General features: G+C 45.1%; 1 protein-coding gene across 10 annotated transcripts in view; it reads right to left on the bottom strand.

Annotated features, from left to right (window-relative positions):
- LIMS1 (LIM zinc finger domain containing 1) overlaps positions 1–16,305 on the bottom strand; it is a 62,994-nt gene that overhangs the window by 16,912 nt on the left and 29,777 nt on the right. For 2 of the 10 annotated variants that reach the window (XM_072358320.1, XM_072358312.1), the window contains exon 1: positions 12,343–12,516. The exons of the other annotated variants lie outside the window; for them this stretch is intronic. In XM_072358320.1, the coding sequence (XP_072214421.1) occupies positions 12,343–12,449 (107 nt within the window). In that variant the 5' untranslated portion in view covers positions 12,450–12,516. Of the gene's footprint in view, positions 1–12,342; positions 12,517–16,305 lie in introns of those variants that run through there. 10 annotated transcript variants of the gene reach the window in all.

Genomic DNA, 16,305 nt, shown 5'->3' with positions numbered 1-16,305 from the left:
CACTGCCCTGTTAGGGCAAGTGATATTATCACTTGATCACAGAAAGCAAATACAGGGCAATGGTCTAGTTTCACACAATCTGACCACAGCTGACAAAAGCACCGTTGCAAACATCTGTCTGGAAGCTTACTGAAACATTATTTTACACACAGGCACAGATCTGGATATCATAAAGAAATCTCCTGCTGCATTTTCAAGTGCAGAGCGCTGGGTCCTTTGCAAGATGCCAAGACTTGCTCTCCAAGGGGATAGCACCTCTTGGCTCCCTTCAGGCTCAACAGGAATTGAACTCACTCCTTGCACAACATCTGTGTTAGCAAGCATACGCCTACCACATAGCTCAAAAATGAATGTGCTTTATCTATGTCTTACACGGTACCACAGAAAAGCCCTACACAAGTTCACATCCAGCCAGTTAATATTAGCTGCCCCTTTTTTTTCTCTCTCAGGAGCACTCTGCAGAAGACACCCCTGCCATCAATATACTCACTGTCCTCACAGTGAACCAATGAGTGGCCAAATTTCACAAAGGGGATCAGGCTGAAGAAAGGTCTATTTCATACTTAAGAGTAACAGCATACTGAAAACCAGCAGTGATTATATGTATAAAGTGTAGCTAAGCATACCGTTAGCCAATGGTCTACATGGATTACGTATGTTTTCTATAGGGGGAAAAAAGCCAGACACTTCACCCATCCTCTGTGTTAATCTGAACGAGCAGTAATCACAACATAAACCACCAGCCTCATCATCACCTCACCAGTTCCTGAGTATTAAGGATGTTAAGCTTACAAGTTACTTAATACTAAGTGCTGTCAGAGAAAAAACGTAATCCAAGTAAAAACAGGTATGTAAAAACAGTGATGCATGCAACAGTCCTGCATTAGTGAAAGAGTCTACACGTTTGCCCAAAACAAGCAAATAATCTGAAGTCAGAGACTACTTGGCAAATGCCAACCCTGCTCCAACCCCTGATAAAAACGTCTGACGCAATCACTGATTAAGTTCACAGCACCAGCTCAAATTCTAGTTGATGATTACAACTGGCAACGTATCAAACACAGAGCTGTGGTAAAGGCTGCCTTAGAGAATGGCTCACAGAGCCCAGACGGTAAAAAACACAGTGACAATATGCCAATAATGTCACCGTGGTTACAGCCCAGAGCTGAACAGCGCGGACTTACAATTTTGCGTAGAAGTCACAAAACTCTTTGTAGAGTTTAACGTCACTGTGCCTACGCTGCAGTTTCGACACTGGTTTCTCGCCTTCATTTCCCGTTGAGTTGTAGGCATTGTGAGAGACGCTGTGAGCGATCTCTTCATTCTCCGGGATTGCATAGGGGTAACCTCTGCGCTGGAAGTCCATGTTCCTCTAGCTGTTATCACGGGTATATATATTCTGTGCTTATATCGCGAGGGAGCTGGAGGCAAAGGCAGCAGAACAATGTGCAGGGCTTCCCCTTGTTCTCAAACCAAGTGACTGACTTTCAGCGCCTCTGTGTCATTGAGCCAGAGCTACCCAGCACCCTGCCAGAGCTTCAAGTTAAAAGCTGTGCTGCGGAGGAGCACATTCCAGCACTGGGCTGTCATGCACACCCGGATGCTAGAAAGGGGCTTTGCTACTGGCTGCTGATGGAGAAATCCTCTTGGGCCCAGAGAGCTGTTTTGTGAGCAACCTATGTGAGCCAACGTGTACCTCAGCAAACCTGCCCGCAGCTTATGTCTGCTGAGGGGATGGAAGTGGATTCCAACAAGGCTTTGTCATGGGCTAACCAGCACGAAGAAGAGGCTTCTGTCAAAAGCATAAATACAGAGGGCCAGTTTGTTTTCTGTTTTGCCTCACAGGCTGTTGACTGAAGTGCCGAGTATGCTATAATAGATGAAGGAACTGAAATGGAGCTTGATTTTCAGCACTGTGCTGCGTTCAGAACAATCACCTAACAGGAAGATGCTCCATAGATTTGAACGCTAAAGTAATGCACAGTGGATATCAGGAAAGCGAGAAAGCAAGACCAGGAAGAAAGAAGCAAGAGTGAAAATTAATCATTCCTTCACCACAGAAAGCCCTCCCAGTGTTGCAATTATTTCACAGTTATGCTCTCTTCAAAAACCAGTCGTGCATTCCTTACTGAGAAAGGTATCACCAGCTGCAGGTTTGCCCTCTTGCAGGCTCCACCTTGCTTAGGACAGGCAGCTTCCAGGGATGTGTAACATCAAACAAAACCAGAAAGAGCTTCTGTTAAACAGTCCTGGGTAACTACCTTTTGCATGGTGTGCTTGTCACACACAGCATGTTGGTATCCAGAGATTTTTCAGGGAGCATGAGAAAGTGGAGGAGGATGGGAGGAAGGCTAGAGGGAACAAGCAGAAATAGAAGATAACAAAGAATGTGTCAGAAATCCCAGTCAAGAATACCACTTGTTCATACGCTTCCAGTACCTAAAAAACCTAAAAAATTAAACTCATTCATGAGCCTTGAGTGAGCTCTGCACCACACGTCTCAGCACTGGCTGGGGTAACTGAGTGAGTGCCCAGCAGAGGACACGATGCTCTCAGCACAAACCTGGGCTCACACATCGCTGTCTTCCCATGGCCTGGCCAATGCAGTGCTACAGATTTTCTTCTGGAAAGCAAAAGCAAACAGGCCAGATTTCAGGAATGGGTTTGGTCAGGGCTCTTCCCTTTAATTCCCCTTGGTGGCTTCCAAGCAAGCTGCTCCTGTGTGTCACAAGACATCGTGGCAGGTGAGGCCAAGGCAGCATGACCTGTGTGTTTACGCACCCACAGGTCTGATCATCCATCTTAGAATCACCAGGAGCCACAGGTTGTAACAGGCTGAGGAGGCTGGAGCTCAAGCCCTATATTTATCTGCTGTGGGGCAAGCTCTAGATGTAGCAGTGCTTGGGTCATAGCTATAGGTCATGATGACATTGCCGGTGCAGCATTGTGGGAAGCAGTGCTGGAGGGAAAGGCTTCTCCTCCTCCTGCTGCAGCACCCATGTCTTCTGTGCTCCCCAAGGTGCCTTCTGGCTAAAGCAGACTCGTTCTGCAGGCTGCTGGCGCTGCTGCCAACTGAGTTACTTCTGACTCCTTCCCCGGGAGGGAAGAAAGGAGCTTGCCAGGAGTTTAAAAAGGGCCTTCCGGCTACCAAAACAAAACATAGTTTCTACTGGGATGGTCTGGTAATCCACAAAGGCACAGTAACCGATCATCTTTCTCTCATTTTTTGTCACTTTGCTGCTATGATCTACACCAGGCTGACTAAGACCCTCTGTATCTTCTCCAGTAACTCAGGGTAACCCTGAGGAGTCACCAGGCCAGGAGGGGCTGCTGGCATTCCCCAGGGCTGGATCAAGACCTACATGCCTTGGTAGGGAGAGCAAGGAGAAGCCAGTGTTGAATTGGGGAGGTAAGCAGAGAGGAAGGTGAAGGAGTGGCTCCCACTGGCACACGGGGGTCTCTGCAGATGCCAAAGCTGATGGCTGAGAAGGCAACAAGAGAAAAAGGCAGAGAGAGGAGGGGAAGTGTACCACTGCTGCTGTGAAAACCGGTAGGAAAATCAAATGTGCTGCTTTGTGGTGTCTCCATTCCCACCAGGAAAAACTGCTTTCTCAGGAGAACTTTCCTGGCTGCCTGCTGGTGCCAGCAGACAGGGACTCTTACAGAGAAGGCCGGGAGGCTGCGAGCCCTTGTTGAGCGCCTTGCTCCATTCCCCAAATAGAAGTGCTCAGCAGTCACTGCTCCAAACAAGGTGCTTGACAAAAGCAGCTGCTGCTTGGCAGTCTGCCCGGTGCCCCGAAATAACGCTGCTGGCTGAGAGCAAACCTGCTGCATCACCACTGCTTTCAGGAAGCCAAGAACCCCATTGCGCTGGAAAGCAAACAGAACGCAGCCCTCCCCTTCCCACAGAGGTAGGGGTGAATTCACTTTAACTGTTGAATGCAAAATGCAGAATAACTAGAGGAGAAGCTTTGCCTTGAAACCACCGTGAATCTGGAGTGCCACATGCTAATTTCTGCTCTGACCTTTTAAGTGCTAATTGGTCTTTTATGTCTTCTTTACTGAAACTGAAAACGCTCTTGGGTTCTGCTTGCTGCAACTGCTCATCTCTACAAGCAATTGGAAATACGGAGTAAATCTTTTCCATAACAAAGATATATGCTATATGTAGGATTCTCATGTGCCCAGCACTGCTCTGCTTCTGTTAAGGAATGGAAAACCACCTTGAAACCACTGCAATAAAAACCAGGTGAATTCCACGCGCTCCTAAAAGTTTCATCATTTAGCATTAGCCACAGAAAGCATGATTAAGCTTCTGTGGTGGGAGCTTAAGCAGGGCAAACAAAAAGACAACTCTAGATGTTGCAAATAGTTCAATATAAACGTATTCCAGTATAAACATGTCCAAAATATGCTTTGGTCTCTGCAAGCAGAGAAGGTTCACATTCCATCTCTTCATAAGGAAATGAACACAACTGGAATAATCAGGTATGCAGCACCTTCCCACACAGCTCTTTTCATCAGCTACACAAGCACAGTGAGAAATCAGACCCTACCAGGGTTCATAGAAAGGGAGAGCAATATTTAGTTGTAGTAATTTTCTGTTGCATTAAATATTAAAAACAAAACAACAAAACAAAACACCACCCCACAGTTTTGTCTTCCTGCTAATTGCAAACATTACCAAATGAAGCCATGCTTTGTGTAAAATTATTTCTTATGAGTACGGATATTTGATCTTCTTTCAAAGGGCCATTTCTTCCTCCGCTACTATTTTTGCACCTTATGCAGAGATGAAAAACAGAACAACAAAAAGGCCAAGTGTCACACAGGTGCACTAGAAAATCTTGCTATAAGAGACACGGCATCCTATCACAGTTATTCTTACCATATGCCCCCTGTGTAGTTAACCGTATGGGCACTTCCCTGAGCTAAATGTACCGCACCCAAACTCTTCCAACTCAATACATTTCAAAGATGCATTTACACCAATGCATTTCATATAACATCATTTCTATCCCCTTGCCTAATAATTGCACTCACTGATAGGGACAGCACATCTAACCTCTCAAAGAGACCCACAGTTGAAAGCAAAGCGAAGGAGAATTGAGTGCGGTCAGACAATTGTAAGCAAATTACAACTAAGTGTATGTGTGCTCCTCATCCCTTCCTTAAGGAAGGGATTTAAAGTCCAAATACATAAAAATGTGCAAAGTTGAGTTTTGCATCTCCCGATGTTTCAAAACTCAAGAAATTTTCTCTCAAAAATAACATTTCCCTAGCACTAATATTCGGTTCATGTCACCTGCTACTGAAATTCACTACAAATACATCCCTGAATCCTTCATGTAAAGGGAGATTTCAGCCTTTGCTCCTGCCCTCACTGTCCGCCTGCACTGCCTGGAACTAATGCTTTTACAAACCAAGCCCTCTGACCTGAACAGCTCACCCAGGAGCTATAATTAATTCCTTGACTAAACGTAATACCCAGCCTGCCAGGAAAGACTTCCATGATGTCTGCAAAGTTCCTTATAGGGCTGAAATGACAGCCAGCAGCAGACTTCTTGGCTCTTATTACAGCAATGTCTCCACTGGAGACAACATGCTAAGGACTGACCTTCAGCCTAGGTGCTGTGGGACAGCACTTGCTTACCTCCCAAATCCTTCTCCATACTGCCACTAATCTGCACCTTCAGCAGAATTTTTTTCACCTTAAATCCGTTTATCTAGTGTTTTTCTAGCTTATAACGATGAACTTTTTCACTTCCTGAACTGAATAGTTTGTTTGGGGTAGAAGGCAGCATGTGGCAAAGGAAACGTCTTTTCAGCTGTTCCTCTTTTAATTCACTCACATACAAATTAAATTGCAATTGTGAGTCATTCTGGGGTTTGGTTTCCCATTTTTTTCTTCACATGCTCGCTACTGTATCACCCAGCTTTAAAACCAGCAGGAGGGAAGGCAGCTAAGCCATCTGCAATTATTACAGCAAAATTAAGCACTGGCACTAATATTCAACAGATGAAAGGGAATATCAGAAGCAATTTGTGTTCCTACGAGTCACGCATGAGTCATATATTGAGAAATAAAGCCAAGCTAAAGTAGCAGTACCTTTATACTCCATCGTGACAACCATAAAATTGAGTGTAACACAAACCAAGGGTCCTCATCCTATATTTTATTAGCTGTTTGGGATGAGTCGCAGACATTTCAAGTAAGCACAAATGAATCCCAGTAACAGTTACTGAAAAGCAACACTTGCCAAGCATTTTCCAACCCAAAGGCTTTGTTAACTATGGCAATACTTTTAATTAAAAAAAAAATTAATTAAAAATTACACATTAAAATCCCTTACACACTAGAAAAGACAGAAAGAGCTTCACATCCGCTTCAGCTTCATCCCTACATTCCTTGCTGGAAGAGCTGAATCTGTCAGACCTTTCATTTAGAAAGGCACAGCTGAGAAATGCTGCCAGGTATCACCAGCTTTCCGCCAATTTGTTACTTTCTTTTTATTTCTATGAGGCTAAGAGCTAAAAGCTTCTCATGAATTTTCTTCTAGCTCTATCATGACCAGAGCAGGCAGACAAAAAAGCAGAAAAACTGTAAGGATATGTCACAAATATCATGAAACAAGTTCCTTTTGTTGGGAAAAAAAGCTCCTGTCAATGTTATGATGCTTGTTCATATGTAAGGATGAATCCCACAGCGACACAGATTCTTGTGGCACACCTGAGTGGTGTCATCCAAAAGCACTGCTCATGGGGCAATATGTGTGAAACCATCACTTCAGAACATTGCCAAGGACTACCTAAACCCGGAACTATCTACAAAGATGGCAGCTGCAAAGGTTAAAAATGACCAATGCCTGCACCTCCTATGACAAAATGAGTGAAGAAAAAACAAATAACGTGCACTATGGCACTGCATAACGCACACCAAAATTCAGAGCATCGTTTGTATTTTGGATGCACCCTGAGATTCCTGGGTGCAAGGTGAGAGTGGAGGAACTAGGAGATGGGAAAAGAATCAGAGGATGTCACAGAGTGCCTGGGGAGCCCCAGAGTCACTGCTGGCTGCAAGCTGGGATTACCACCCTGGGAAGTCCCATAAAAGGCCTGCTCTCTCTGTCTGTCTCCTGCACATGGGCACTGCTAGAGCTGCTCCTGCATCTGGAGAGCGTCATGGAACAGCACACGGGTCCCTCAAGGACACCTGTCAGCCTGGAACAGCTGAGAGACACCAGAAGAGAAAAATAGGAGAGGAACCCAGTACTGCACCCTTCTCAGGCTTGTCTTCCTCAGTGCCTGCATGCTGGCAATTTAATAGGTTGTGACGTTCACATATTAGCTTTCACAATTTAGCCTTCTCTCCTGTGCAGAATATTTCCATGCGTAAATTCAGTCCAGTGTGATGGACTGCATTCAAAGGAGAACTAATTCATAACGAGGAATAATGAGCAATCACGTTATATTTTCTGCGAGGAATGTTTGATAAGATGCTATCAAAACAGATGAAAGCAAAAGCAAAAGAAAATTTGTACTTCCCCAGATAATGCTCTCAGAGCAATGAAGATCCTAATTGCTATAATCACTGACGCTCAACAAATCTGCGGAAATCACTGGTTGTTACAATAAGGCAAATGTAAGAGGAGCAGCAGTTTCTGTCACGCAGGCAGTTACCTCCGGTCATTTGGAGTCAGAGGAGGTGATAGTCAGGGTGAGCAAGTCAGGTAGAACTGCGTTGTAGTTATTATGCAATCTGAGAGACACGGGGTGAGCAAGAAGGCAAGAAGAATAGGGTGTGTTCGATGTGAGTTATTTTAACCCCTCAAGTAATGAAATGTTCGGCACAAATGAAAAGAACGGCCTCTAGTCATTTGGATATCTCACAAACTCCAAGTACGGCAGTATTAATATGGAACCATGAAGCATATTTTTGCTGTCTGGAAGCTACCATAATTAATAGCAATAAAAACTCAATGCTACATTTACATGGACAAGTACTCTCTTCAATTAGAGCATCTAGAAGATGAGCCAAAGAGCTTTTTTAATCAGCAGTTTCAAAGCATCTGATTCAGATTGATATTTTGAGGTCCCAACTGTATTACTCCAGCAGAGTTATTAACCATCGCAGCGATGAACTGCATTTTATTTTTGTGACTGAACATTTATCACCATTCCTTCTGAGAAGAAATGCACCTGAACCCATCACCTCTCATCCTATCACTGTTATCTGGGAGAAGAGGCTGTCCCCCACTATGCCACAATTTCCCTTCAGGTCACTGTAGAGGCCAGTAAGGTCTCCTCTGAGCCTCCTCTTCTCCAGACTAAACAATTTCAGTTCCCTCAGCTACTCCTCATAAGACTTGTTCTCCAGGCCCTTCACAGCTCTGTTGCCCTTCTCTGAACGTGCTTCAGGGCCTCACTATCTTTCTTGCAGTGAGAGGCCCAGAATTGAACACAGTATTGGAGGTGCGGCCTCACCAGAGCTGAGGACAATCATCACCTCCCTGCTGCAGCTGGCAACGCTATTTCTGATACAAGCCAGGATGCCACTGGCCTTCTTGGTAAGAAGGTTTCCATCTACAGATCTGTTCTTTCTGACTTCAGGAACAGCAGGTCATTGGGCAGGACATGTGGCTGAAACACCTGCACCTATTTGGTGTCTACTGCACGTAGGCTTTTGATGGCAGGATGAGGAGACCAGTGACTTTGCACAACTCCCAGCATCTTAAAATGCAAGGGAGACATTCAGCCCTACCACACTGCCACTGTCTTGGAGCTGGGGAGGGGTGTGTGGGGGGGTGAAGTATTGATGTATTTCTTTTTATTCTCACTTAGAAGCTTTGCAGTACAGTCTATCCCCCCAAGGCTGAGTGGGGTGTAAAAATGTGCTTGTGTTTCCAATTTCATTTGCGAGAGAGTCTTTGTGCATGAAATTTTGGGGCACATCCACATGCCTGGAGCCAGTGTGTGCAGGCAGGCAGGCAGGAGGCTGAACAGTCCCAGCAGGAAGTCAGGATTGCCAGTAGAGAAACAGCAACCTACTCACACAGATGTACCCATCAGCTTTAGCAAAAGAGCACAAAGGGGCAGAAACTTTAAAGCTGCTAATGTAGAGAACATCTAGTGAGCTTTCTGCATAAGGAGAACAGAGCAGTGAACTGCTTGGGTCACTCAGTGACTGTGATTTTGCCAACGATTATTTGCAGCTAACACTGAAATTCACTGTATGGTAAAAACACGAGATCGAGTTCTTCAAAAGTCATTTACACTTTTAATTGTATTTGAATTTGATCATACTTATTTTAAGTGTAAGTATTAAAGAGAACTGGCCCTGCTTTTCCCAATGCCTTGAATTTCACTTTGGAAAACAGTATCATATATATATATATATATATATATATATACACATATATATATCATTTTTTTTTCAGAGGAATCACTATATATTTTACAAAGAGCAAGAGAACAGAAGAGGGACATGCAAAAACAGCAAGCATGCTGCTACTGTTAAATGACTCCTAATGATTAATCATGAATGTACGCTCACAATTTCTTTTGCATCCTGTTTGCTGAAAAAAAGCAAGAAAGAGCAGCTTGGCATTTCTAAAGACAAAGCAAGACAAGATTAATCAGCGACGCTTTTTATATTAATCCACCAAATCTACATAGCTGGAATAGAACAGGCCTTTCACTCAGTTGAGAAAATGTATCAATAATAAGCAAAAAAAGCAGCTCATTTCCCAGCTTGCATGCAGTTTGTTAAGTGCTGTGCCTGTTGCATCCCTCAGAGATCTGCCCTACCCTACCTCACTGAGCTGCAAGCTTGCTATTTATGGCTATGAGTGGCTTCCCTTGAAATGGCCTTGCTCTCCCCCACTGGGTTGGCTGGAGCTCCCCAGCCCCCTTGAGCCCTACAGATATCCAGTGCTGTGTGAGTGCCCCTCTAGATGATATGGCACATATGTTCAGCATGCTGCTGGATGACTCTGTGAAGTGTAAAAATTTATTTTCAGCTTTTAATGTAAACTACAGAACTTAATGGTAAGAGCCCAGCTATACTGCTATGGCTCTTCCTGGAAAAGGCTGAGGGAAATGTGCTTAGAGACTGACTCATCATAAACTAAATAGCAGATCTGAGAGACAATGATGGGGTCAAACCTTTGGCTGAAGTGACATGAGTGTGGGCACAGATGCAGGAGCTGAGGATCAGCTTCCTGTTATGGAGCTTAGAATCTCACAGCACACAATCTATTACGAGGCTATGTTGACACGGGAACCTATTTTTATGCTGTAAAGAAAAATGTTTCAAGTAATTTAAGTTATTGGAAATGTAGTACATACATATGCACTGTACATGTTTAGGAGATGGAGCACAGTGCTTTGCAGCCCTGCGCAAGAGCACAGCGCCCTAAGTATGGGAAACCCTAAGGAAATGACCAAGTCAAATACCTTTTGGCCCAGGATTAGAAAAATACAGTAGTTTAACTGAGAAATAAGTTTACAGTACTCCGCTCCTGAGGGCTGATATTATGTAGCACATCTGGATTCATGTTCACACAGTATTCAAAGGAGCCAGAACAAAGAGCTGCAGGGAGAAAATACAGGAGGGCATGACAAAGCCAAGGAGGATGGCAAGCTATATTTAGCAGACATGAAAGAAACCTCTTGTCTTTCTTGTGGACTCTAGATACTCCTGAAACATGAGGTAAGGACAGGTATCTCAGTATCACTGGGGAGGGAGGAGCACATGACAAAAGCCAGAGGTTTCCAGTTTTAGAAAATCAAAGGACTATTTCTCTTCACTTCGATTGCTTCTGGCCCTGTTGTTATGGCATCATTTTATAGTTACAATATCACAGCCTTCTGTCGAGAAGAGTGCAGCAGAAATCATACAATAAGGCTACCTGGCAACACGGACTGAAATAGAACAAAACGGGTTAGGAGGGATCAAGGTCTCCTTTGACTAAGCACCCACTGCTCAAGGTAGCAACAAGCACAACAGGAGGCCAGTCCTCTGCAAGTGCTCTGCCCTGACCTGATTCACCAGTGCCCTGATTTGCCATTTTGTCTGCTTGCATTTTATTCTGTAAGATCAATCCTTGCCTGATATTTCTCGTCTTAAACCGGAAGAGGCTCAGGAAAGGATCAAACCGCTCAGATTCATACTGGTGCAGGCAACACATCCCCGCCCACAAACGGTTCCCACCTTTGCGTGCACAGAGCAGGCTGTAAGCAAGAGAAACACCACGGCCTATTTTCATATATAAGCTGTAAAAAGCAGTTTTCACTTCCCTAATAAGATTTATTCTTCCCCACAGCTATCGCTGCATAAAAGAAACTAAACAACATATAGCCAAGAGTCTGTGCGTATCTTTATCTATTAGGTGTGATTATTCTATAATCACATGAGTATACTATCAATTGGAGCTACTAAAAGCCCGTTTATGAAATTCACTTAGAATTAATAGTCAAAACAGATGCTGAGCACACATAACGGGAAAAAGGACAAATCTCCCAAATCCAAATGCCTGTCCTGGAATTGGTAATGAAAGTGCAGTGTCAAAACCCACGTAAGTTACACACTCCTCCAATGTGATGCACAAATATCCACAATGAAAAACACTCTAAAAATAAAACCCAAGAAAAGGCATTGGGGCGTAGGAAGTGCTTCCTCTCCACCAATGCTACTGTTAGCATTCACACAAGAATCTTTTCCGGGGAGCCTGATGTGGAAACACATTGCTTCTACGCTAAGCATACTGAGAAAAAAATAAACTCAGCATTTCTGCTTTTCACAAGTATATCTGCGCTTGCTCATCTTACACACAACCTCATTCTGCTCTGAGCAGAGGCTCCTTGAAAGCCCCATCAGGAAGACAGCCCCAGCCAGCAACTTCTGCTTGCCCTCCATCCCTATGGCTGGGCCCAGCGGCTCGATTGCATTCTGTACCTTCATCCCATCCCTGAAGAGCACCTCTGTGAGCTGGGGGGGCACCCTGCCTTTCCCTGCTACTGCCAGCCCTGGCCTGGGGGGCCCACGCTCTCCTTGCTTTGGATAACAAAAAAACCCAATCCTAAATGAGCAAAGCTGCAAGGTTGTGGCAAGTTGCTGGCTTGTAAGTGCCGGCTGGCAAAGGAGAGGCAAAGGTGCCACCATCAGCTGGCAGCGACCCATCCCACACGCAGAACGCAGCCATGCTGCCACAAGTGCCCTGCGTGCTTCCTATATCCCTCCTGCTACATTCTCCGGTGCTTCAGGACTGCACACGTGCAGCGTAGTCGTGCCGGCATTGTGCCTGCTGGCAGCCCCGGCCCTGCCCCTGATTCCACACTCACCTCAGCTTCTCCTCCTGCGACACAGGCAGCCCCACGCTATCCGGGCGATCCCGTCTCCTCCTGTACAGACCTGACTGTGACAGCTCCTTCAGCTGCAGGGCTGTCATATTTCTCTACCTAGAGCTTTTGTGTTGTTGTTGGGGGGGGATGGTGTTTTGGCTTTGGGTTGTCTTCCTCCCCTCCAGATGAGCCTGCTTGCCAAGACGCCCGGAGAGAAGAGGCTCGGCGTCTGCACACCTGCGCTGCCGGAGCCGCGAACCTCTGCAGGCAGGCAGCCGCCTCTGGCTTCCTGTTCCTCATAGGTACACACCCTCCTGCAGGGCACCACGTTTCCTTTATCGCTTGATCACACCTCGGGGACGGCCGCCACAGGCTGCCCGGTGCCCGGCTGCTTTGCTTACGTTGAGACAGGAGCGTTCTGGTGTGTGAGGTGCCAATGGTACAGCCTGGCCGGCACCGAGCAAAAAAGGGGCAAAAAAAAGAAAATCCACGGGGCCACAAGGAGCCAGGAACTCTTCCTCGCTGTAAGTTACCACACAAAGAAACTTATAAGAGCTACAAAAACGTGAAGCTACTCAAGCATGTCAGTGAACTCTCATATGGAGATCCATCCAGCAAACTGCAACAAGGTAACTAAAGAAATCAGCGTTGAAATACTGTTCTGGAAGCATAGTAACACTGCGCTGGTCAGATAACAACCTTTGCTCCCCCCTCCCACTCTCAGTTACCAGAACACAACCCCCCGTCTTCTGTCACAGTGATGGAGCATTGCCTGTGTCGGTTGCAAAGCAGGAATGAAACCGCTGAAGGTTTCCTGTGGGACAGGAAGGTGGCCAGCAGAGATTTGCAAGCCACCTCACCGTCTCCTCTCCATTAGTAATGAAAGTCTTCATTTGAACTGGAAAGCAGCTTGGGAAAAACCTCATTGCTACTGACAAAACATTCACACTGCTTTGATTTTATTCATGGCACAAACAAACCCCGAATTCACAGTTCTCACTCCTGTGATGCGAAGGGTTGTTTGCTTGTTTTTTCCTTAAGGGATTCACATTTAACAAAAGCAGAGAAGCCTAACACTTTGTCTAGGAAAGGAAACGATCTGTTTGGGGTGAATTTCAAAGATTATCGTTAAAGTGTTTACTTTGTAGTGGAATACATAGGAAAGAGCATTATTGTAATCCTGGTAGCGGAGGGAAGTGTCAGATATGTACTAATGAGTAAGTCCCTCCTTATCAGTTACATCAAGATTTCCAGACAGAACCCAAGCACAGTAATTCTGTATACCAAGAACGTGCTTCAGCCCTGAGTCTCATCAAAACATAATCTAAAACACTGCACGATGGAAAAAGAGAAATTACTGTGGAATCCCATAACATGCCAAACAGATGATGGTTGGAGAGATTCAGAGTGATTTATATGATGTTTAAAAGGCTGCACACATTGAAACGTCAACAAGAGCTCCACAGCCTTACTCCTGTCCTTTGGAAAATGAGAGAGATAGGTCGCAATATTTGCCTAAACATGCTGCATTCCAGATTCAAACAGTGCTTCAAATCATTTCTCAGTGCACAATAGGATGAGCTCGGTTAAATGACGGCTCCCCGCAGTCAGTCAGTGAGTCAATGCAATGTGAATGCTGTGATGGGTTCAGGACAGAGGTGGCAGACGCCCTTGACAGCAACCTCTACTCATTATCAACAGGTTTCACTGTGCTTTAAGGAACGACGTAGCAATGATACCTCTTTGTTCAAACAAACAATTTTAGACAATAACAATCTAAAACGTGTGCTTTTGTATTATGATATAAGCCCATCAGAAATGAACAGAATTGCTCTTGACAGAGCTACTTGGGACCGAATCTACCCCTATCTGAAGCAGGGCAAGATGGCTGTTTTTTAAAACAGAGCTGGCTGTCAACCAATTCTGCAACATGCAGTTTTCACTGGTTTCTTCAGCACACCTCAGCGAGGTGTAAACTGCTTTAGAAAAGGTTTTCTTCTTGGAGGCAAGAGGAGAAGCTCACAGACAAGCTACCTATTAGGAAGAAATGCCAGTGGGACTCCTGCCCTGTGGGATCTTTCACCAATCCTCATGAGAAAGGAGACTTCGAGTCTGAAGTTGCTCGAATGCAAAGTTCCATTTCAAATGCACATTGTAAAGATGGTTTCCAGTGAGGTGTTGGAGAATGCAAATGCCTTTAGCCCACTAACTTGCTGAAAGGTTTCCTGAAAGCAACGCGGCTGGAGACAGCTCCGCAGGAAGAATTCCCCAGGCAAGTACCTACTGCCCCCCCCTTCCCTCTCCGGCCTTTCAGCCTCTACCTTCTGTTTATAATTCCGTTCTAAGAGATTACATTCTTACATTCCTCCTGCATAGGATGGGGCTACTTGGATCTTTCACATTCCAGGGGAATTTTTGAGGACCAGCCAAGTTACCACCGCTCCTCTTGTTACCAGCAATACATCGCCTCCTTTTATGTTCTGTACTTTGAAGATTCAGCCTTCTAACTTCAGTGCATGCCTCCTTGCTCACGCAACCAGCCTTCCTCCTTCCTCCAAAGAAAAAGTTCTGCTTTCAGTCTGGTTGATAGTCACCATAGAATCATAGAACAGCCTGGGTTGAAAATGACCACAGTGATCATCTAGTTTCAAACCCCCTGCTATGCACAGGGTCACCAACCAACAGACCAGGCTGCCCAGAGCCACATCCAGCCTGGCCTTGAATGCCTCCAGGGATGGGGCATCCACAGCCTCCTTGGGCAACCTTGTCCAATGCTGCACCACCCTCTGTGTGAAAAACTTCCTCCTAATCTCTAATCTAAACTTCCCCTGTCTCAGTTTAAAACCATTCTCCCTTGTCCTATCACTCTCGACACTCATAAACAGCTGTTCCCCCTCCTGTTTATATGCTCCCTTCAAGTATTGGAAGGCTGTAATGAGGTCACGATAAGCAGTACACTGTCAGTGTTCTGTGAGAGGGAAATACTCACCTGCGCCTAAGTAGCAAAAGACAAAACCCAAATAGAAATGACACAGTCCTTCATGCATCCCATGTTACGTGGTAAATATACTGGTTATATTTCACTGTGTTGAGAAGGTAATTCATGACACTAAACCCCATGCTGTAGATTTAGGAATGATAATAACAAAACCCCAAAACACCAAGTTCTTCTAATCAGCACATTACTTGATGAGTTCTTATGTGTAGAGAATGCACATTAACTACAGTAAGTAGGGAAGACAAGGTTTCAGCATTCTCAGTCCACAGAGGGAAGCCTTTATCGATGTTACCGATCTTTATTTTCCACTCCAGTGGCACATCCTTGTATTTTTAACTTTGAGCAGACCACCCAATTTCAATTAAATTCAGTTTGGAGATTTTTCAGAGCGATAGGAAAAGCTGTTTGCAGGGCAGAACAAAAGGTCAAAAGAAATAAATCCAAAGAGCATTGCAAGGAGAGTATACAAATTGCCTCCAGAGCACACACAGTTAAAAGGTGGCAGCAGTGGGGGCGGGAGGGAGTGCAGATTTCTCCACCCACATCGTTTCTCCATCCCCCATCCCTCACCCAGCTTATCACTGGGATGAGTTTCTCAAGAGGGATGAATCCAGAGTGTTGGTTTTCGGCTGTTTCTCACCAAGTCTGGAAGGAAAACACTCTTTGGAGTCAAGATTAAGAATAAAATAAATGAAAAACAACAACTACTCTCTTTTCAATGTTTTTCCTTGGAGAGCCTTCCCACTGACACAAGAAGCAGCTGTGCTCCTGGTTTGCTGTCCATGTAGCATATGGCTCTGTGTGCCAAGGAATCCTGCCCCATGCCTTGGGCCAGTGCTGGAGCAGATAAAGATAAAAGGAAACGAGCAGAGAGAAATCAAGCCACAGATCTAAGCGCTTGAACCTTGAAAAGAACATTTCAAAGCTTCGTGGGAGCCTAAACTGTTGATTCAAGGAGCTAAATA

This window comes from Excalfactoria chinensis, chromosome 1, assembly GCF_039878825.1.
Source record: "Excalfactoria chinensis isolate bCotChi1 chromosome 1, bCotChi1.hap2, whole genome shotgun sequence".
In the NCBI taxonomy this organism is placed as follows: Eukaryota; Metazoa; Chordata; class Aves; order Galliformes; family Phasianidae; genus Excalfactoria; species Excalfactoria chinensis.
Note: the sequence above shows the minus strand (reverse complement) of the source record. Positions and strands in the feature narration are given on the sequence as shown.